This window comes from Balaenoptera acutorostrata, chromosome 2, assembly GCF_949987535.1.
Source record: "Balaenoptera acutorostrata chromosome 2, mBalAcu1.1, whole genome shotgun sequence".
NCBI classification, from domain to species: domain Eukaryota; kingdom Metazoa; phylum Chordata; class Mammalia; order Artiodactyla; family Balaenopteridae; genus Balaenoptera; species Balaenoptera acutorostrata.
In genome coordinates this window covers 58,859,622-58,881,310 of record NC_080065.1, presented here as the reverse complement: position 1 = coordinate 58,881,310, position 21,689 = coordinate 58,859,622, and the positions used below count along the sequence as shown (strand labels likewise).

The window sequence follows — 21,689 nt, the reverse complement described above, 5'->3', positions numbered from 1 at the left end:
AAGGTTGCAATCCCCTTCCTGTTTTTGAAAAAGTTTGGCACTGGATGAAGGAGACTTGCGTACTATGCCCAGTGACACATGGCAGACCGTGCGTGTTAAGAATCATTGAAAGACAGGAGAAACAAAACAAAACAAAACAAATTCAACATTTTAATTTTGATATAAATTATGTAAATAGTTTCCAGAAAGTATCTAAAATATTCCACTGTACAACATATAAAAATGGTATCTGAAGAAGCTAGAGACCAGAGAGAAATTGTGAATAAGGCACAAAGTTTATTTACACTCTTAATTGCATCCTAAACTGTTTTATAATTCTTATTTACAACCCACAGAGTTTCTGTATTCTGAATTATTCCGTCACATCTTCTGATATTTGGCATAATGTTCAAACACATTTCATACACACTGACCTCTCCCAACACCACTCACAAGACTAAATAAATACTAGAGAAAAAGATTAAGAGATTATTTGAAGGTTTGATCTTCTATTTACTTCAACATGACAGAAATCAGTTCTCTGTGCTGAAATACTACAAGAGTGAAGAATTAACAAACTAATTCACCTGAAAAGTCTATTATCTCTGTTCAAGTACCACTGAATAAAATGAATATGAATCTGTCAAGTAACAATCTCATGGGCAGGCTGCTTTCTATGTCTCATCACTCTCATAGTCTTCTATTATCATGTTTTCTTCTTCCATGTCTCTCTGGGCTGAAAAGGGCTGAGGCTGGCTGGCAGGCAGTTCACTCCCACTATCCTGACTCAAAGGAAGAGACCAGGTTTCAGGTTCAGCTGTTTGAGTGCGTTCACCCAGCGCTTCCTTTGCAGGCTGCCCTCCACTAAGCTGGGCTTCATCTCCACTGTCCAGGTCTATCATTCCATGCTCCCTGTCAGTCAGGGCTTCCATTTTCAATCTGCCAGATTCATAACACAGGCATTAATAATAATCAAAGGAGGGGATTCCTTTAAATTACACCATGAGTGTGGTGTTTATGAAGCCCTCTCCTGTAGTCTCTCAGTTACCTTCCTTGTGCTGTTTAGCCAGGTGGTCCGGTTTATTTAACAATATAAACAAAACTAAAAAGTAAATGACAAACTGAATAAATCATTACAACTTATAACACAACCAAGTTAATTAATATCTTTAGTAAAGAGTTCTTAAAAAAAGAATTAAATGGAATAGGAAAACAGACATAAAACATGTACAGATAGCTTACAGAAGAATGGTTACTAAATAAATTTCTCAACCTAATTTGTAATTTTAAAATGGAATTTAAAATAATATTGTCATCTTTCAAACTGGTAAAGACCTTTTAAAATAATAAAACCCAGTGGTGGTAAGAGGAGAAAAGAACATGCTGAAACACTGTTTAATGGGCATAAGATTGGCAAAATATTCTTGGAAGCAATCTGGCAATACAGAGCAAAGGTGTATATCCATTGATCCAGCAATTTTATTTCTAGGAATTCATCCTACATAAATAGTATTTGATATGCATGATGATTTAGCTTCAAGGAAGGCTGTGACAACAAAAGCTGGAAACAAGCTAAATGTACAAAACCAAGGTGTAGGAGGACTTCCCTTGTGGTCCAGTGGTTAATAATCAGCCTTCCAACACAGGGGATGTGGGTTTGAACCCTAGTCGGGGAACTAAGATGCCACGGGGCAACTAAGCCTGTGCGCCACAACTAGAGAGAAGCCCACGTGCCACAACTAGAGAGAAGCCCTCGCGCTGTTAACGAAAGATCCTATGTGCCACAACTAAGACCCAACACAGCCAAAAATAATAAATAAACAAAAGAAAACAAGGTGTAGGTTCAATTATAGGAAATTATGCAGCTATTAAATAGCAATATTAAATGTTAAGTTTAAGTTAATACTCAATATTATCAATATAAATCAAAGATAATGTTAAAATGGTCACTAATGTTAAAATGGTCACTATAAATGAAAGACAACAGTATTAGTCATTGTAATAAGTAGCAGACAAATCCTGCCTCCCAATTCAGATCAAGTAGCTGAACCAATAATAAAACAGTGACTCCCATTCTTTTAATTACATCTTAGGAGAAAAAAGACAATAGAAGACAATGGTCTTCCCTTGATTTTGATGTCATAATCTTGTGGGGAAAGGAGCCAGTGAAAACAGCTGGTCCTTCTTTGATTCAGAGGGAAGTGAGGAGAAAAGGGAAGTTTATAAAAGGTCTGAGCCCTGATCACATCCCAGTGGGACGATGCTGTAAGATCCATCCATCACTGTATTTCTGTAAAAGGAAAGACGGGCTCCCAATAGCTAAGTCATTATAAGGAAGAAACCATTAACACTACAAAGGCCTTTACTGAACCTATGAAGGCAGAGGAAAAAAAAGCCCAGATAAGCAAGTTTTCCATTTGGGACCAGGAATAGGAGAACTAGTAGAAGGGGTAATAGATGCCATTTCTATCATTTACTTTTATCCTTGCAACCAGGAAGCAAGCACTTTTTAACCTTTTTTAGAATACCTGAGTGCATAATTTGACCTTACAAATAAGCCAAGTAGAAATGAACTATAAGCACTGTGTTAATCACTGATGTTAGGCCAGAAGCCATTTTGCAATGGAATGAACAGTACAGACGTAGATTTATCTCTCTATATCTATATATTTTTTTACTTGTCTGAATTTTCTGTGATAAAGAAATAAAAAAGACAGTGCTCTTTTGAGGTAGTTCCTGATTACTGCAGTCTCCAAATATAGGCTAAGAACACCTCTTGGCATGAAAGCTGAAAAGGGGTTTTCAGCTATGCAAAATTTGAACTCAAGGATTTTAAAGATTCCTCTGCCTCTGTGATTCAATGATTCTATTTAGCCTAATAGTCCATTCTGAGATGGTGAAAATAGCTGTTACATGTAATATATATAATAGATGGTCTACAATGCAATCACATGGTCTCTGATCACTGGTACAACATGTATTTCTTGGCCTTTACAGATAACATTTATTGACTGTATAATGAATAAATACATAAGGTATTTGGTGGTTATTTCAGTAACAGCTCTTTGAAAATTAAAATGATCAGCTTACCTTCCAAAGTGTCGCTTCAGAGGAAGTCTTCCAATATCTTGGATAAAAGAAATCTGAGCTAAAAGAGATTTTTAAAAAGCTTTAAATAGACATTTCTCCAAAGAAGAATGGCCAAAAAGCACATGAAAAGATGCTTAAAGTCACAAATTGTTAGGAAAATGCAAACCAAAACCATGAGATACTATTTCATACCCCTTAAGATGGCTATTATCAAAACACCCCATAAAACAACAAGGTTTGACAAGGACGTGGAGAAAGCTGTAGAAATATAAAATGGTGTAGCTGCTGTGGAAAATGGTAAGGCAGTTCCTCAAAAAATTAAAAACAGAATTACTATATGATCTAGCAATTCCACTTCTGGGTATACACCCAAAAGAACTGAAAGCAAGATCTCGAAGAAACATCTATATATCCATATTTATAACAACATTATTCATAACAGTCAAAAAATGGAAGCATATATGTATACATATAGCTGATTCACTTTGTTATACAGCAGAAACTAACACACCATTGTAAAGCAATTATACTCCAATAATGGTGTTTAAAAAAAAAAAAAGTGGAAGAAACTTAAGTGTCCAAAAACAGATGAACAGATAAACAAAATGTGGTAAATATATACAATGTAATATTATCCAGCCTTAAAAAGGAAGGAAATTCTGACACATGCTATAACATGAATAAACCCTGATGACATGCTAAATGAAATAAACCAGTCACAAAAAGACAAATATTGTATGGTTGCACTTAAGTGGGTACCTAGGGTGGTCAAATTCATAGACAGAAGGTAGGTAGTGTTGGACTTCCCTGGTGGCACAGTGGTTAAGAATCCATCTGCCAATGCAGAGGACACAGGTTCAAGCCCTGGTCTGGGAAGATCCCACATGCCACGGAGCAACTAAGCCCGTGTGCCACAACTACTGAGCCTGTGCTCTAGAGCCCGCAAGCCACAACTACTGAGCCCACGTGCCACAACTACTGAAGTCCATGTGCCTAGAGCCTGTGCTCCACAGCAAAGAAGCCACCACAATGAGAAGCCCATGCATCACAACAAAGAGTAGCCCCTGCTCGCCGCAACTAGAGAAAGCCCATGTGTAGCAATGAAGACCAAACACAGTCAAAAATAAATAAATGAAATAAATAAATTTAAAAAATAAAATGAAAAAAAGAAGTAAAGGGAGCTATAATGACAATGACTCATCAAATAGGGAATATCAGTAAAGAGAAGGAAATTGCAAAAAAGAACCAAATGGAAATTCTGGACTTGAAAAGTACAATAACCAAAATGAAAAGTCCACTACAGGGGCTCAACAGTAGATATGAACTGGGAGAAGAAATAATCAGTAACCTGGAACACAGACTGATAGAGATTATGCAATCAAAGAGAAAACAGAATGAAACGTGAGATACCTGTAAGCATTCCAACAAACACTAATGGAGGACTAGAAAAGAGGACAGAGAGAAATGAGCAGAAGAAACATAAAGAGAAAATGTCTGAAATGACATAGTAAAGTGAAAGAAATGGGATAAAAATTGATGAATAAAAAGAAAAGCCAAGGGCTTCCCTAGTGGCACAGTGGCTAAGAATCTGCCTGCTAATGCAGGGGACACAGGTTTGAGCCCTGGTGAGGGAAGATCCCACATGCCTCGGAGCAACCAAGCCCATGTGCCACAACTACTAAGCCTGTGCTCTAGAGCCCGCAAGCCACAACTACTGAGCCCACGTGCCACAACTACTGAAGCCCGCGCACCTAGAGCCCGTGTTCCACAACAAGAGAAGCCACCGCAATGAGAAGCCCGCACACCACAAGGAAGAGTAGCCACTGCTCACCACAACTAGAGAAAGCCCACGCGCAGCAAAGACCCAACACAGCCAAAAAAAAAAAAAAAAAAAGTCAGACCACAAGACTTAAAAAAAAAAAAGCCAAAACATCCTATTTTTGACTAAATTTTATAAACCTTCTAAAGTTTGCAAATCAAACACTACCTTACCTTTTTAAAAATCCACTACACAATACAATTAGGATTTTTAAAAAACAGCTTTTTGATAAGGAAAACTTAAGAGTTGTGATCCTGTAATCTGAACTTTCTAGTGGATATAATGATTCTCTAGATGATTCCAATGTGAGTAATCCAAACCAATACTTCTCAAACTCCTCAAACATCTCCTGCATAAGAATCACCTGGAGAATCTTGCTAATTGATCTTGCAGATCAATTCAGTAGGTCTTGGTTGAGGCTGAGATTCTGCATTTTTCTCAAGCTTCCAGGTGATGCTGATGATTCTGGTCCAAGGAGACTCTTACTAATCAAACCGATTCATTGTCCCACAGCTAGGAGTGGGACAAAGAATGTGAATGGCTGTGCCAATGTAAGTTGGTGGCAGTAGGGCTGGGACTGAAGGAGCAGCCTGCATTGTCAGGAGATAGGTTATAGACATAGGGATTAAGTAAACAAGTGAATATATTTAGCAAAGTGGGAGATGGGTCCATATCCACTAAAAGGAACCAGGACTCACTGAGATTTCTAAGTCCATGTAGGGAGAGTATGAAATAATCCGGGAACACTTTGTATCGGAAAGAAAGTACTCTAAGAGTAAAGGCACAGGGCTTCCCTGGTGGCGCAGTGGTTGAGAATCTGCCTGCCAATGCAGGGGACACGGGTTCGAGCCCTGGTCTGGGAAGATCCCACATGCCACGGAGCAACTGGGCCCGTGAGCCACAACTACTGAGCCTGAGCGTCTGGAGCCTGTGCTCCGCAACAAGAGAGGCCGCGATAGTGAGAGGCCCGCGCACCACAATGAAGAGTGACCCCCGCTCGCCGCAACTAGAGAAAGCCCTCGCACAGAAACGAAGACCCAACAGCTAAAAAAAAAAAAAAAAAAAAGTAAAGGCACAGAGTTACCTTAAAGCAGCTTGCACTGCCCAAATCTGGAGAATTTAAGTCCAAAATAAATAATGATAGAAACAACAGCTGAAAAAGCTCCAGAGTCCATACAAATATAAACAAACAAACAAACAAATGGGGAAGAAGGCGAAGCAATACCTTACAGCAGAATTTATTAACACAAGTACAGAAGGAATAATGCCATTAGAAAATCACTTGCCAACCATGACGGATTCAGGAAATAATTATCAAAAGATGCTATAACTAGTGGGTGAAATTTTAATGGGAAATAGGATATTTACATAGTCTCAAAGTGTCTCCCCACAAAACACTTAATAACTTTACATTGGAGAACCTGAGAGATGTTATCTTACCAAATAATAAAAGTTAACTTCACCAGCATGGTATAAGTAGACATCATATTCCCCTGATGTGATGCACTGAGAAGAACACAGCATCACTTCTGTGGTATTCCTGCCCAAAATATATATCCTGAATCCACTCATGAGGAATCCTCAGATAAACCCAAATTGAGGGGCAGTCCATGTTATAACAATCTGCTTCAAAAATGTAATTGATGAAGAAAGACCACAGTACTATTCTAAATCAAAGGAGACTAAAGAGATAGCAATTAAGTAACTAAATGTATCATGTGATCTTGCATTGGATTTCTAGACAAGAGAACAAGTTTTTGTTGTTATTTCACAAGGGGCATTATTAGGACAATTGGCAAAATTTGAATGGAGTCTGTAAATTACAAATGGAGTCTAATAATTAAACTATAAATTAACAGTAATATATCAATGTTGATTTCCCGATTTGGATGTATATACTGTGGTTATGTAGGAGAATGTCCTTGTTTTCAGGAAGTACATGCTGAAGTGTTTAAGAATAATGGGCATAATGTCTGCACTTTACTCACACATGGTTCAGAAAAAAATACATATATTTGTGTACATGTATGTATAAAGAAAAAGAATAAAAGGCAAATATGGTAAAAAATGAAACACTGAGGAATCTTGGTGAAGGATATACAAGAACTTCTTTGTCCATTCTTCTAATTTCTAAGTTTGAAATTACTTCAAGATAAAGTTTAAAAACTAGTATAACCTGGGAGTTCCCTGGTGGTCCAGTGGTTAGGACTCCATACCTTCACTGCTGAGGGCCCGGGTTCAATCCCTGGTCGGGGAACTAAGATCCCACAAGCCATGCAGCACAGCCAAAACGATAAATAAATAAAAACTAGTATAATCTAAAAATAATAGTCAAGGATAGGGAACTCTCTGGATTCTGACTCACAGATTAATCATTCCCATTGCTCAAAAGTCATCTCACTTCTGCCTGTAAATATAGAATATTTTAAATCTTTAAGTATCAATATTCTTAAAAGATGAGACTCTCATTGTATGAAGGCAGACATTTACTCTATTATCCTCTCTTCTGATAATTCATAAGGCAAACCCTATCTTTAAAATTTGAGAAGTTTTGGACTTTCCTCATGGCGCAGTGGTTAAGAATCCACCTACCAGTGCAGGGGACATGGGTTTGAGCCCTGGTCTGGGAAGATCCCACATGCCGCGGAGCAACTAAGCCCGTGAGCCACAACTACTGAGCCAACGTGCCACAACTACTGAAGCCCGCACACCTAGAGCCCGTGTTCCGCAACAAGAGAAGCCACCGCAATGAGAAGACTGCCCACAGCAATGAAGAGTAGCCTCCGCTTGCCGCAACTAGAGAAAGCCCGTGTGCAGCAACAAAGACCCAACACAGCCAAAAATAATTAAAAAAAAAAAAAATTTGAAAGTTTAAAAAAAACTTGAGAAGTTTGATGAGTTATGTAGTAGATTAGCAATATTTTCAATGTTACACAAATTCTCTGTTCTACCTTGAAGATCAGCACCACAGACATGTGACCTAGGACTGTTAATGAAATGTGGCCCTTAAGACACACATTAAAAAAGAGAAACAACTGATGGAAAAATTGGTAAAGTTCAAAAAAAGGCAAACCTCAGTAGACATAAACTAGGCAAATGTGTATTGCCAAAGGCATACTAATTTTTTTAGCATTATTTATAATTTCAAAACTTGGAAAGACAATGTAAACATACTATTAATGAATACTGCTTGTAATATTGAAATCAACCAAAATACCTATCAATGAGGTTGAATAAAATTATTATAAATTTTGAAAAAATATGAGTTAGATTTGAATATACTTTTGCATTGCTGCTGTTATAGACTAAATGCTTCTGTCACCCCAAATTCATATTTTGAAATCCTAACCCCTGAAGTGATGTTATTAGGAGATGGAGCCTTGGGAGGTGCTTAGGTCATGAGGGTAGAGCCCTCAGGAATGGGATTAGTGCCTTTATATAACAGAACCCAGAGAGAGCTCTCTTTTACTCTGCTCTTTACCACGTGAGAATACAATGAGAAGATGGCCATCTGAAAACTAGGAAGCAGGCCCTCACGAGACACTGGATCTGATGGCACCTTGATTTTGGACTTCCCAGCCTCTAGAGCTCCTTTGCCCGAATTATAAAATATGGAGCGCTATGCATGATAAGTGACAAAAAAAATTAAAGTTTACATCTAACATTTGTATATGCACAGGAAAAAGTCTAGAAGAGTTTACACCAATCTGTCAAAAGGAATTAGGCATGGTTATAGGGGACTTTCAATTTTTACTTTATGTACTTCTTTATTATTTAATTTCTTTCTTTTTTAATCAAAAAGCATGTATTAATTCTGATTCAAAAAATAAAGGGGAAAAAAACTTAGTGTCACTGGTACACAGGAATAAGTTGATCCACAAAAACATAATGTTATAAAACACTACTTCTTGGGGATAAGGAAAACCCATGTTATTACCTTGATTTCTCATTGGAATGGTTAGCAAAGCAAGGTATGGCAACAGCTGAATTTGGAGGCATAAAGCTGGTAAGCAGAAGTCAGAAAAAAGTGCTTTTGCTGCCAGGCAATTTTCCCGATACTGCAGAGAAGGAAAAAAATGGTGAAATGAAAAATAAAAATTTAAATATGGATATTTATTCCTAGACTAAGTTTATTATATCACAAAGTATGTGGGTTTATATGCTACAAATATACTCTAAGAGTTTATCTGATCAGTCCCTTTTTTTTTTTTTTTTGGCCACGCTGGGCAGCTTGATTAGTCCTTTATAACTGTCCTAGCATTATCTAACAAAGCATTTTATCTACACAACTATTTCACACTTGATATAACAGCAATAAGAACAAGACTTAAGGTAGAAGAAAAACAAACTTAAAAATTAAAGGACTTCTGTTTACGAGCATACACATATCACAAATTATGTGAGGATATTGTTTCTCAATGAAAGAAGGTATTTTCTTCAGTTAAGAGAGGCACTATGCTACAGTGATGATAAGAGAAGTATGATCTCTGCCTTTCGGGCGCTCACAGTCTTAGATCATTTATATGTAACAAATGCAAAATTAATATACATGCTATAAAGCACAAAGCAAGTCAATAAGGGACATAAATTGCTTAAAAGTAATGAAATTCTCCAAGAAATCCAATGAAAATTTTCTTAGGTAATGAATGATAGGTTCATATGTAGCCATATGAATTTAAAACTGGAAGACATCTTAGAGATGACCTAGTCTGGGGGTCACAAATTCAGATGCTATAGGAGTCAGGCAGTTAATAGAAATCAGTGCAGTGGAACAGCTTGGGGAGGTGGTACTGACCACTCCCATCACCAAGGGGAAGATTATACTTGGCTTGAGCAGACCGCTGCCATGTAAAACATGGACCAGTGTTGCCTTACTTCCAATTTTTTTTTTCAGGAGATCGCAGAAATTCTGAAGCCAGAAATCCTTACCTGAGTTTTAACTATTATACTAGTTTTTAAAGATTGGCAATTCATTTAAAAAAATCTGTGTGTGGGTTGTATTCAACTTGTGAGCCACCTGTTTTTGACCTCTAAATAATTCAGTCCTCCATATTTATAGCTGTGGAAACTAATGGCATATTAAGTGAAATAACTTGTGTAGATGGTTAGAGGTAAAGCCAGGATTTATTTTCAACTGAAACGAAAATATAATTATAACTACAGGCATACCTCAGAGATACTGTGGGTTTAGTTCCAGACCACGACAATAAAGTGAATATCACAATAAAGCAAGTCACACAAATTTTGTGGTTTCCCAGTGCATATAAAAGTTACGCTTGGGACTTCCCTGGTGGTCCAGTGGTTAAGACTGCGCTCCCACTGCAGGGGGGCACGGGTTCAATCTCTGGTCGGGGAACTAAGATCCTGCATGCCATTCGGTGTGGCAAAAAAAAAAAAAAGGTATGCTCACACTAGACTATAGTCTCCTAAGCGTGCAATAGCATTATGTCTAAAAAAACAATGTACATACTTTAATTAAAAAATACTTCATTGCTAAAAAATGCTAACTATCACCTGAGCCGTCATCCAGTCATACTCTTTTTGCTGGTAGAGGGTTTGAAATATTGCTAGAATTATCAAAATGTGACACAGAGACACGAGGTGAGCAAATGCGGTTGGAAAAATGGTGCTGATAGACTTGCTTGATGCAGAATTGCCACAAACCTTCAATTTGTAAAAAACACATTATCTGTGAAACGCTTTAAAAGTGCTATAAAACGAGGTAGGCCTGTATACTTTGATGCCAATAAAATAGGTATATGCTTTCAATTTTTGAGTGCTTTTTCCTTAAAAAAATGACTAAGCATTTAAGAAGACTGTCCTTTTTATGTTTTATCATAATTCTAAGAAAACTGTGGGCCTTAGCAACTATTTCTCATTAAGAATGAAAGATCATTTTTCTTTTTCAATTAAAAGAAAAAACCAACTTTATTGAGATATAATTCACATACCATAAATAGTTCACTCTTCGAAAATGTACAATTCTTTTTTTTTACCTTTTTATTTATTAGAAACCATTGGGGTTTATGCAAGGGTCGAAAACTTGTTCCTCCTCCTTGGCAATGAGCAAATCCTCGGGCTTTGTTGGAATGTATCACACCTCTCGTAGCTATAGATGTACTATATTCCCTGAGTAAAGAGCGCGTCTAGAGAAGGAGACAAGATGTGAAATAAAGAAAATAAGAGATTTATAAAACAGTACTTATTGGTACTACTGACCCCCAAAAAAGGCTAATCATATTTAGTTACTGTATGTTCATTTTTTTCAACCTCACCACAGCCCTAAAAATAAGAGTGCTACAAGATTTTGAAGAAAATTCAACTGTGACATAATCATCAAACGCTATGCGTGAATATTAACTGGATGTTGGATGGAGGTGGTGGAAATAACTTTAAACACATTTTTGAGATAGCTGGGGAAACAGGAATAAGGACATTATATTACTGAATTTATGTTTATTTTCTTAGGTATGATAATGCTATTGTGGTTGTAATAAAGCAATGTCCTTATGCATGCTTAAGTGTTAAGTGTTGTGATGCTACAATTACTTTCCAATTATTCAGCCAAAACAAGTGTGTCAATACAGATTAAGCAAATGTGGAAAAATGTGAAAAACTGGTGAACAAAAGTTAAAGGTATTCAGGTAGTCACTGTGTATTCTTTCTATTTGTCAACAGGTTGGAAAATTTCAAAATAAAAAAGAAGCAATATAAAAAAATTAAGCAAATGCAACCGCTGAATAATGAAACTCTAAATATATAACAGAAACTGTATCATAACTGTTTAAATGATGGAAATATGGCTAGTGTGACCAGGGAACTGAATTTTTTTTTAAATTTTTATTTTGGCTGTGCTGGGTCTTAGTTGCGGCATGTGGGATCTTTAGTTGCAGCATGCGGGCTTCTTAGTTGTGGCATGCATGTGGGATCTAGTTCCCCGACCAGGGATCGAACCTGGGGCCCCCTGTATTGGGAGCACAGGGTCTTACCCACTGGACCACCAGGGAAATCCCTGAATTTTTAATTTAATTTAAATAGCCACAAGTGTCTAGTAACTACTATACCAGTCAGAGCAGAGTTAAACTGTTAAGAAAAAATACAAACTTTATAGTGAATAATTTCAAATGTGCAAATAAATAAATAAATAAGTTTAAAAACCATCAGAAAGTATAGCAAGAAGCACAGGGGACTTCCCTGGAGGTTCAGTGATTAAGATTCCACGCTTCCACTGGAAGGAGCATGGGTTCGATCCCTGGTCGGGGAACTAAGAGCGCATGCCACGCAGTGTGGCCAAAAAAAAAAAGAGAAAAGATAGAGGCACAGTTCCTTTCCTTCTGTCTACTTTTCAATGGTTGTCAAGTTTTCCGACTATGTATTAGTTTTATAATCAGAAAATAACTTTAGAAAAAATTAGTGTATATTATCATCGAAAAATCAGATTCACTGCTGAAGTTTCACTGGGTTGGATGAATTAATTTTGTCATCATTATTAAGAAGTTACTTAAAATAATGTCAAATCAGTATGAATAAAAGTAAACTTTCTTTCTCAATTCTGAGGAAATAGTCATAAACAAAAACATTTAAGTCAAATGGTCTTACATTCCAGTCACCACTGAGGATATCTGCAAAACTCAGAAATTCACTGGCTCTCACAAGATCATCCACTTCTGTGAAGAAATCTACGTAGTTCTGGTGAAGATATAAATTAAATAATTCTCCTGGCATGTGTGACATTTCTACTACTTCCTATAAAAAGAAGTATATATAATTTTGGTAAAAATTCAGTGGTCAAATTTATATGGACACGTATTTAATATTAATAGTATACAGCCTGTAAATAGTATTAAGTGTTATTAAAGACTTTACCTCAGGTTGAACAAGCAATGTATCCCGCTCATACTCTGATAAATGAGAAGGCAATCGAGGTGAGTCTAATTCTGTTACAGATGCTCCTATTAAAAAAAATGTCTGGAGTTATTAAAAATAACACCAGCTTTATAATTATATAGCACCTCTCATTTGAAGGTTTTTCAACAGTTGGTTTTAATGTTTAATCCCACTCATAATCCAAAAATACTCTATCTAAATACATTTTTCTGCTATGCCTTTCTTAGGCCCTGCCAAAGAATATCTGACCTAGTCCTAGCTCTTTCTTGTAACTGAACCAAATATATGACATTTTAAAAAAATGTATTTTATTTCAATTGTAAGATAATAACAGATTTTTAAAAAATGTATAAGGTTTTCTTACGTTTACAATATAGTATTTTCCCCAAAGCTCTGAAGAGAAAAAGAGAAACATCTTTGCCACCAATAGCTTGGACCTCTTGATTTTCAAATATCCTATCAGGTTTTTGTCTTCCTTTTGATTTTGACAGCACAGCATCTGATTTTAATGAAGACATTCGTTTTTTCCTTGGCCATAAATTGTTCTTTCCTAAATAATATACACCCAAGAAACAACATTTAAAATAAAATTAAAATATGAAAATTAAAACAGAGAACATTTCAGATATAGCTACACTAAGTGTTCTAATTTAAATGTTTTTCTAATAAATAATTATGAAGTATACAGAGTCCTCTTTCAGTTACTAAACTATTAAAACGAAATTAAATGTCATCTAAAAGTATGTCATGACACAGACTTCAAATTTTCACATACACAATGACATACTCGTAACATAGTCATATCACCTTGGTTTCTCACAGTGTTAATGGCAAGGTACTATTCTTGGTGCATGGTATGTACTAACTAATTTAGTCCTCATAACAACCCTATCAGAGGAGAACTATTATTATACAGAGTAAAGAAATGAGACATAAAGAGGTTAAGTAAAAAAAAAAAAAAAAAAAAAAAAAAGAGGTTAAGTAACTGGCTAAAGGTCAGCAGCTAGTAAGTGATTTGAATCCAGACAGTCTGGTTCTGCAATCCATGCTTACCGACGATGCTATATTACTTCTTTACTGATTTGGGCAGTCTCCAATTTATGAATAAGCCCGTGTTCAAATTTCACTGGGAAATCTACTTTTTAAAACTCAGGGACTCCCTGGTGGTACAGTGGTTAAGAATCTGCCTGCCAACGCACGGGTTCGATCCCTGGTCCGGGAAGACCTCATATGCTGCGGAGGAACTGAGCCCGTGTGCCACAACTACTGAAGCCCGGGTGCCTAGAGCCCATGCTCCGCAACAAGAGAAGCCACCGCAATAAGAAGCCTGCGCACCGCAATGAAGAGTAGCCCCTGCTCGCCGCAACTAGAGAAAGCCCCTGCGCAGCAACAAAGACCCAACGCAGCCAGAAATAAATAAATAAATAAATTTATAACAAAACAAAAACAACTCAGAATGCATGACTTCAGAAAACCAGCCTGGAGTACTAGAAAAACACAGGATCTAGGTTTGAATCCTACTATTGTCTATCTCATTAGGCTGGTCTGAGAATTAAATGAAAAAACATAATTGCTAATACAGTTCCTGACCCACTATTATTTTCTTCCCTCTGAAATTTCTGAGCTCAGAGCAATAACGTTATAAATGGTAGTTAGGATCCCAAACTGACCCATCCCTAATTCTAGTAGTGAACCTAAGCACAATTTACATTTATGTTTCTACAGCAAGAAGCAGAATTCTTGTTTCAGTTGTGTTAGGATGTCTATTTCTGTAGAGTTATTTGGAAAAACAAAGATGTAACTAAATGAACAGGTTACACTTGTGGGTAGAAACTAGGATTTCAGGTGGATTTTGAGATCTCCAAAGAGCTTTTAATTCTTTAAGGTCAATTCCTCAATGTTAAGCATCAAGTAGGTCACTTGTTAAATGTTTTCTGATGAAGACTGTATGCAGTAAATTATGATCATTAAGTGCAAAAATTAACTCATTGCTATTAGTGGGGCTATCTCTTTACTATAGCATGGCTAGGGACCCCTTTTTATATATTAACAAGTGTAAATGCATTTGTTAAACATATCATATACGAACTATTATTAAATTCATTAACAGCTGGCCATTTGAGCACTGAATGTGTGTCAAGCACTGGAATAAACACTCTACAAGGATTACCTCACTCTTCACACATCTCGATCAGACAGGTTCTCATATAAAAGGTGAAAAAATAAAGGCATGGAAAGATTAAGTAACTTGCAAGATTCAGTCACTGAGAAGTGGCAGAGCCAGGATTTTCTCCCAGGAAGTCTCATTCCAAATTAACTTTGAAGGGTAAAGTGGCAAACCACGTAAATAAATCAGCTTTTGTCTCAGATATATAAATATATATGGTGACACATTCATAGTGGTGTGTGTATGCATGTGTACATACGTAATTTTATTACACTGTCTCAATAAAAAAATAGTAAGTGGAGATAGGTATATACCAATTTTAAGTTAAAATGTTTAGTTTAATTTCATTTCATGAACCATTAAGAAAAAGTTAGTCACCTATAAAATACCATAAGAGTGTATCTTTTCCAGTTACCTGTTGAAGAAGAAAACTGGAGGCTGTTTATTGCACTTCTGATATCACCAGAACATCCTTGACAGAGCAACTCTAGAGAAGTTTTATCAGGGACAACAATCTTTCCTCCATCCTAAAATGAAAAAATTAAAATTAAAAAAGCTATTTTCTAAGCAAAAAACAAACAAAACCACCTATTTTCTAAACTTAATGGAAGTATAATAGAATCTTTCCAATTTGAATGCTAAAAAGCCTACATGTTAAACAACAGTCTGCTTATGAAGGTACAAGTGTCAATGACATCACAGTTTAAGGTAAAATTTCAAGGTTATAAAATATTGTTTTACTTTTTTACTTGGACTAGGTTATATTTTGAAGTTCTCTCTCTTTCACTATATACATACATATATACAAATATATATAAACACACACACACACTCACACACAAATGCATAAATACGTGAATACGATATATCACCTATCACACCCTTGGTAGATCAAGTATAAGACAAGAAAAACTTATCCTCTCTTCCCCCTCAGAAACTCTTAATAGTTACTGACAACATAACTTAAGCTGAATTCATGTGATTGTTCATAGATGATCCCATTTCAGCTCTTGACAGAAAAACAGTACTGTGCTACGATCTTCAATATATTTTTAACTTTATTAACCAAAGCTGTTTCAAAAGTTCTTTATGAAAGTTATCCTTTTGCTCCACAGATCCCAACTTTGTAACATTTGTTACCACTTTAGGAGGAGCCTTTCCAGACCACTTTTTGTGCACACATATCTGTAAGTAAATATAGTATCTGTAAGTATATATAGTATCTGTAAGTATATTCAGAGTTAATTTTTTAAACGTAAGTGGGATTATATCATATGTATTATTCTATGAATTAACACCATTCTTTGTGATCCTTCTATGTTAGTACCTTTAAGTCTACATAATTTAAAAAAAATATTATGGGTAGACAGTAATTTAACTAATATTTCCCCAAATGAAGGGACATTTACATTGTTTCCACTTTTTTACTATTCCAGACCTATATATATACTATATATACAGCTGACCCTTGAATAACGTGGGGTTAGGGACGCCAGCCCTCCTCACAGTCGAAAATCCAAGTGTAACTTATAGTTTGCCCTCTGTAGCCGTGGTTCTGCATCCTCGGATTCAACCAATCATGGATCAGTAGTACTGCAGCATTCACTACTGAAAGAAATGCACATATATGTGGCCCATGCAGTTCAAACCCATGTTGCTCAAGGGTCAACTGTATACCTTTGCCAACATGCATGAACATTTCTGTAGAAGCAGAGTGCCCTTCAAAGTGTCTGTAACATTTACCAGTTTTATTTTTCTTAGCAATGGTAGGTGAGAGTGTTCATTTTTCCGTATCTTTGGCAACCCTGTATATAAATCTTAAATTTTTTGTACTCTGATATGTGAAAAATGTTACCTGGTTTAAATATGAATTTCTCTGATTACTATGTAGGGCTGAACACCTCTCATGTTTACTATCCATTTGTATTTCTTTGTGTACTGGCTTCTGTTCTTAGCCTTTTTTTTTGTAGGCATATTTTTATGTATTCAGGTATTAGTGGGGCTTCCCTGGTGGTGCATTGGTTAAGAATCCGTCTGCCAGTGCAAGGGACATGGGTTCGAGCCCTAGTCTGGGAAGATCCCACATGCCGTGGAACAGCTAAGCCCGTGCGCCGCAGCTCTAGAGCCTGCAAGCCACAACTACTGAAGCCTGTGCTCTAGAACCCATGCTCCGCAACAAAAGAAGCCACCGCAATAAGTCCGCGCACCACAATGAAGAGTAGCTCCCCCTTGCCGCAAGTAGAGAAAGCCCACACACGGCAACGAAGACCCAACACAGCCAAAAATAAAATAAATAAAAAATAAAAAATATATTCAGGTATTAATGCTTTTCTGTTAAAAAACTACAAATATTTTCTTTCATTCTCATGCTTGTTTTTTATCTTTGTTTACCATGCCTTCTGTCATTTCCTAAGTTTTCCATTTTTTCTGAAGTAAATCCATGGCTTTCAGGTTTTTGTTTCTTGCTTAGAAGACTTTCCCCCAACCCAAAGTCAGTATTTTTTCCTAATACTCTTCTAATTTTTGTATTCAAATCTTTAATCAAGGTTTAAATTATTTTTGTGCATAGTATGAACTAAAGAGGCAACCTTATGTTTTTCTATATGAATATCCAATTGTTCCAACACCAGTTGTTAACTGTAATAGTCTACTTTCCTTCCCCAGTGATATAAAATACCACTTCCATTATATAAAAAATTCCCATTTACACATACTGATCTATTTCTGTGCTGTCTTCTCATTTTATTCTTCCATTTGTCTATTACTGTGCTAATACCACACTGCTGTACTTCCTATAGTTTCATCATATTATGTTCCAATACCTAGACAGCAAGTCTCTCTTCATCACTCTTTTACAAAATTTTCTTGCTCATGCCTTCTCTTCCAGATTAACTTTATTTTTATTGGGACTATATTTACCTTAAAAATTGTTTTGAGAGGAGTACTTGTTTTTGAAAAATTCTAGATATGGATTACTTGCCAGTAAGGAAATATAATTTGAAATTATAATCCTTGGTAGCTGAAGAAAATACTATGGATGTTAATTACTGTGCACATGGCAAATATGGCTAAGATGTATGATCAGCAGTTCCTTCCACACTTTATATACCTCATGATATCAGAAAAGACTAAAGATCTTTCTTCCTATGAATACAGAGAAACATTTATTTAAACTTAAAGAAAAACACTTAAGATATTCAACACTCTTTCTTATTATAACTCATTCACTTAAGATGTCAACACTCTTCCCTAATATAATTAACTAAGCCACAGAATACCAGAGATTAAACTCTCCTTTAAATCTTCTTATACTATCATTATCATCCTTGGAGACTCCAGACAGTATCATAACATTTGATTTTATATTTGATTTATATTTATATGTAAATATTGTGCTTGTTGCTGCTCCTTTTATGTAACATATCAATGATGATATCAAAAGTATACTAGTTCTAAAATTCTTGCAGGTCAACTATTTAAGGTAAAGCACATTAACCACATAACAAAGAAGTTATGGTATCTCCTTTTACTAACTTGCTAGAGTAAATGCCATTTGCAATTTAATGACTTAGTCTTAAAAGAAGTTGTAAGTAATGTGATACAGTAGTATGATGCTGACTATTTTTATTTCTTCAATGTTTAATAAATATTTAAATATAGTTTATAATTATCATGCTTATAGTAGAAAACAGATTTTTTTCAAAAAGACAATAAAAAAATCACAAGTAATCCTACCATCCAGAATCACACTTAGCATTTTTATGTATTTCTTCTAGTATGTATAGGTTTATGTATATATGTGCATTGTGTTGTCATTGACAACTGTATGTTTTGTTTTAGCACAGTGAACTGGAGTCAGAACAAAACTTAAACTCATCTGATACTTAATAGTCATGGAATATTATTCGAGTTATTTCCCTCAAAAGTTCAGCTTCCTTACCTATAAAATGGGGATAATTCTGTATGGTTGTGGTGAGGGTTTAATAAGATCAGGTACGTAAAAATACTTTGCATAGGGCTTGACAGATATATCAAGGGCTGGAAACACCATTTCTATTGTTAGAATTATCATATAACTTCGCATCTTGTTATTTTTAACTTGACATTAAATTGTATTTCCCCATGTCACTGAATATTTTCAAAACGCTAATTAATGACATAATAGTTCACCACAGTAACTGCTCCCTCTATTACTGGACTCAGGGTGTTTCTAATATTTCACTATTAATACTTGTACTTATTCAGCTAAGTGCTCTACATACATACATTATTTTGTTTAATCCTCAAAATAACCTCTCCCTTGGAGAATTCCCTCAGTTCCTGTGATCCAGCACTCCAAATATATTATGATGTAAGATCCAGTTGATTTATAGCAGTAGGGCCCCCTAGAACCATGCTACTGGGAGTAGAAGTTTCATCAATTTATTTTAACATCATCTTGATTTGAAAGATAGAAAAAAATGATGCGTTAAAACTAACAGCTATGGGACTTCCCTGTGGCGCAGTGGTTAAGAATCCGCCTGCCAATGCAGGGGACACGGGTTCAAGCCCTGGTCTGGGAAGATCCCACATGCCGCGGAGCAACTAAGCCCGTGCGCCACAACTACTGAGCCTGTGCTCTAGAGCCCGCAAGCCACAACTACTGAGCCCGCGTGCCACAACTACTGAAGCCCGCGCTCCTGGAGCCCGTGCTCTGCAACAGGAGAGGCCACTGCAACGAGAGGTCTATGCACGCAACGAAGAGTAGCCCCTGCTGGCCGCAACTAGAGAAAGCCCCCCCCCCATGCAGCAACGAAGACCCAAAGCAGCCAAATAAATAAATAAATAACTAAAATAAATTTATGAGGGGAAAAGGTAACAGCTATTTCAAGGACTTCACTGATGGCACAGTGGATAAGACTCTGTGCTCCCAATGCAGGGGGCCCGGGTTCAATCCCTGATCAGGGAACTAGATTCCACATGCATGCCACAACTAAGATTTCGCATGCCACAACTAAGGAGCCTACCTGCCGCAACTAAGACCCCGCGCAACCAAATTAAAAAAAAAAAAAAAAAGTACAGCTATTTCAGAACAATGTTAGTATACTTAACACTATTGAACTGGATGGTTAAAAATGGTTAAGATATTTCTAATACATAATACAGCTAATAATACTGTATTACATATTTGAAAATTGCTAAGAGAAAAAAATCTTAAATGTTCTCACCACAAAAAAGAAATGGTAATTACATGACATGATGGAGGTGTTAGATAACCCTATGGTGGTAATCATTTTTCATTACATAAGTTTATCAAATCAATGTGTCATACAACTTAAACTTACATGATGTTATATGTCAGTTATATCTCAATAAAGCTGGAATAAAATGGTTAAGATGGTAAATTTTATGATATGTATTTTTATCAAAATAAAAAATACATTAAATCTTTAAAAAGTGACAACAGGACAAAAGTAGAGTTGGACTGTTGCTGACTAATGGACCTAGATGCCAGAAAACAGCTTCTTGATAACAGATACAATTTAGAACACTAAGCCAAGCAAAGGGAAATTTACCTCAATGTGAAAAAGAAAATTAAGTTTAAAAGTAGAAAAAGGTTAAGGATTTTTAAAATTAGTATTTCCTACATTTTCTAAAATGACGTGCTTTATGAGTGTAATTAAAATTCTTTAATTTTAAAAACTGAAATAGTTTGTATCTCTAACTCCTCAAGTTTATATAATACTACTTAAGTTTGGCTTTCTATAATTACAATGTAAGATTCAAATTAATCAGTTATTAAAAGACTTACCTTATTAGCTTCTTTTGTCACTATTCGATTAAGAAATTTCATCATAATTGTTGGTGCCACAGGGTTGAAACTGTCAAAGTTTTATAAAGAAAGATAGTGGTTACGTGATTAATTAAAAAATACAGTATGTATATGAAATTTTAAGCAGAAATTTCATTCTTACCTAATATTTGATATAGCACACTCTTCCTGAATTTCTTTGGGAAACAGTAACCTTTGATTATTACCTCCACTGAGACTGTCAGAGATTATAAATATTAGAGGACATCGACCAATCTGCACGTACTTCCTAAAATAACAAAAGAGAGCAAGCAAATAAACAAATGGGACCTAATGAAACTTAAACGCTTTTGCACAGCAAAGGAAACCATAAACAAGACCAAAAGACAACCCTCAGAATGGGAGAAAATATTTGCAAATGAAGCAACTGACAAAGGACTAATCTCCAAACTTTACAAGCAGCTCATGCAGCTCAATATCAAAAAAACAAAAAACCCAATCCAAAAATGGGCAGAAGACCTAAATAGACATTTCTCCAAAGGAGATATACAGATTGCCAAAAACACATGAAAGAATGCTCAACATCATTAATCATTAGAGAAATGCAAATCAAAACTACAATGAGATATCATCTCACACTGGTCAGAATGGCCATCATCAAAAAATCTACAAACAATAAATGCTGGAGAGGGTGTGGAGAAAAGGGAACCCTCTTGCACTGTTGGTGGGAATGTAAATTGATACAGCCACTATGGAGAACAGTATGGAGGTTCCTTAAAAAACTAAAAATAGAACTACCATACGACCCAGCAATCCCACTACTGGGCATATACCCTGAGAAAACCATAATTCAAAAAGAGTCATGTACCACAGTGTTCATTGCAGCTCTATTTACAGTAGCCAGGACATGGAAGCAACCTAAGTGCCCATCAACAGATGAATGGATAAAGAAGATG

At 36.0% G+C, this 21,689-nt stretch overlaps 1 protein-coding gene across 5 annotated transcripts in view; it reads right to left on the bottom strand.

Annotated features, from left to right (window-relative positions):
* Positions 1 to 137: 137 nt before the first annotated feature.
* The window catches only part of RAD17 (RAD17 checkpoint clamp loader component), a 30,083-nt gene continuing 8,531 nt past the window's right edge, over positions 138 to 21,689 (bottom strand). For 2 of the 5 annotated variants that reach the window (XM_007175978.3, XM_007175975.2), the window contains exons 8-18: positions 20,897 to 21,022; positions 20,734 to 20,803; positions 16,083 to 16,127; positions 15,358 to 15,469; positions 13,140 to 13,325; positions 12,755 to 12,840; positions 12,488 to 12,634; positions 10,885 to 11,034; positions 8,826 to 8,946; positions 3,070 to 3,127; positions 138 to 918 (exon numbers count right to left, since the gene is read on the bottom strand). In XM_007175978.3, coding sequence (XP_007176040.2) covers positions 654 to 918; positions 3,070 to 3,127; positions 8,826 to 8,946; positions 10,885 to 11,034; positions 12,488 to 12,634; positions 12,755 to 12,840; positions 13,140 to 13,325; positions 15,358 to 15,469; positions 16,083 to 16,127; positions 20,734 to 20,803; positions 20,897 to 21,022 — 1,366 coding nt within the window. In that variant the 3' untranslated portion in view covers positions 138 to 653. The remainder of the gene's footprint in view (positions 919 to 3,069; positions 3,128 to 8,825; positions 8,947 to 10,884; positions 11,035 to 12,487; positions 12,635 to 12,754; positions 12,841 to 13,139; positions 13,326 to 15,357; positions 15,470 to 16,082; positions 16,128 to 20,733; positions 20,804 to 20,896; positions 21,023 to 21,689) is intronic. The other 3 variants (XM_007175977.2, XM_007175976.2, XM_007175979.2) reach the window with 3 other exon arrangements.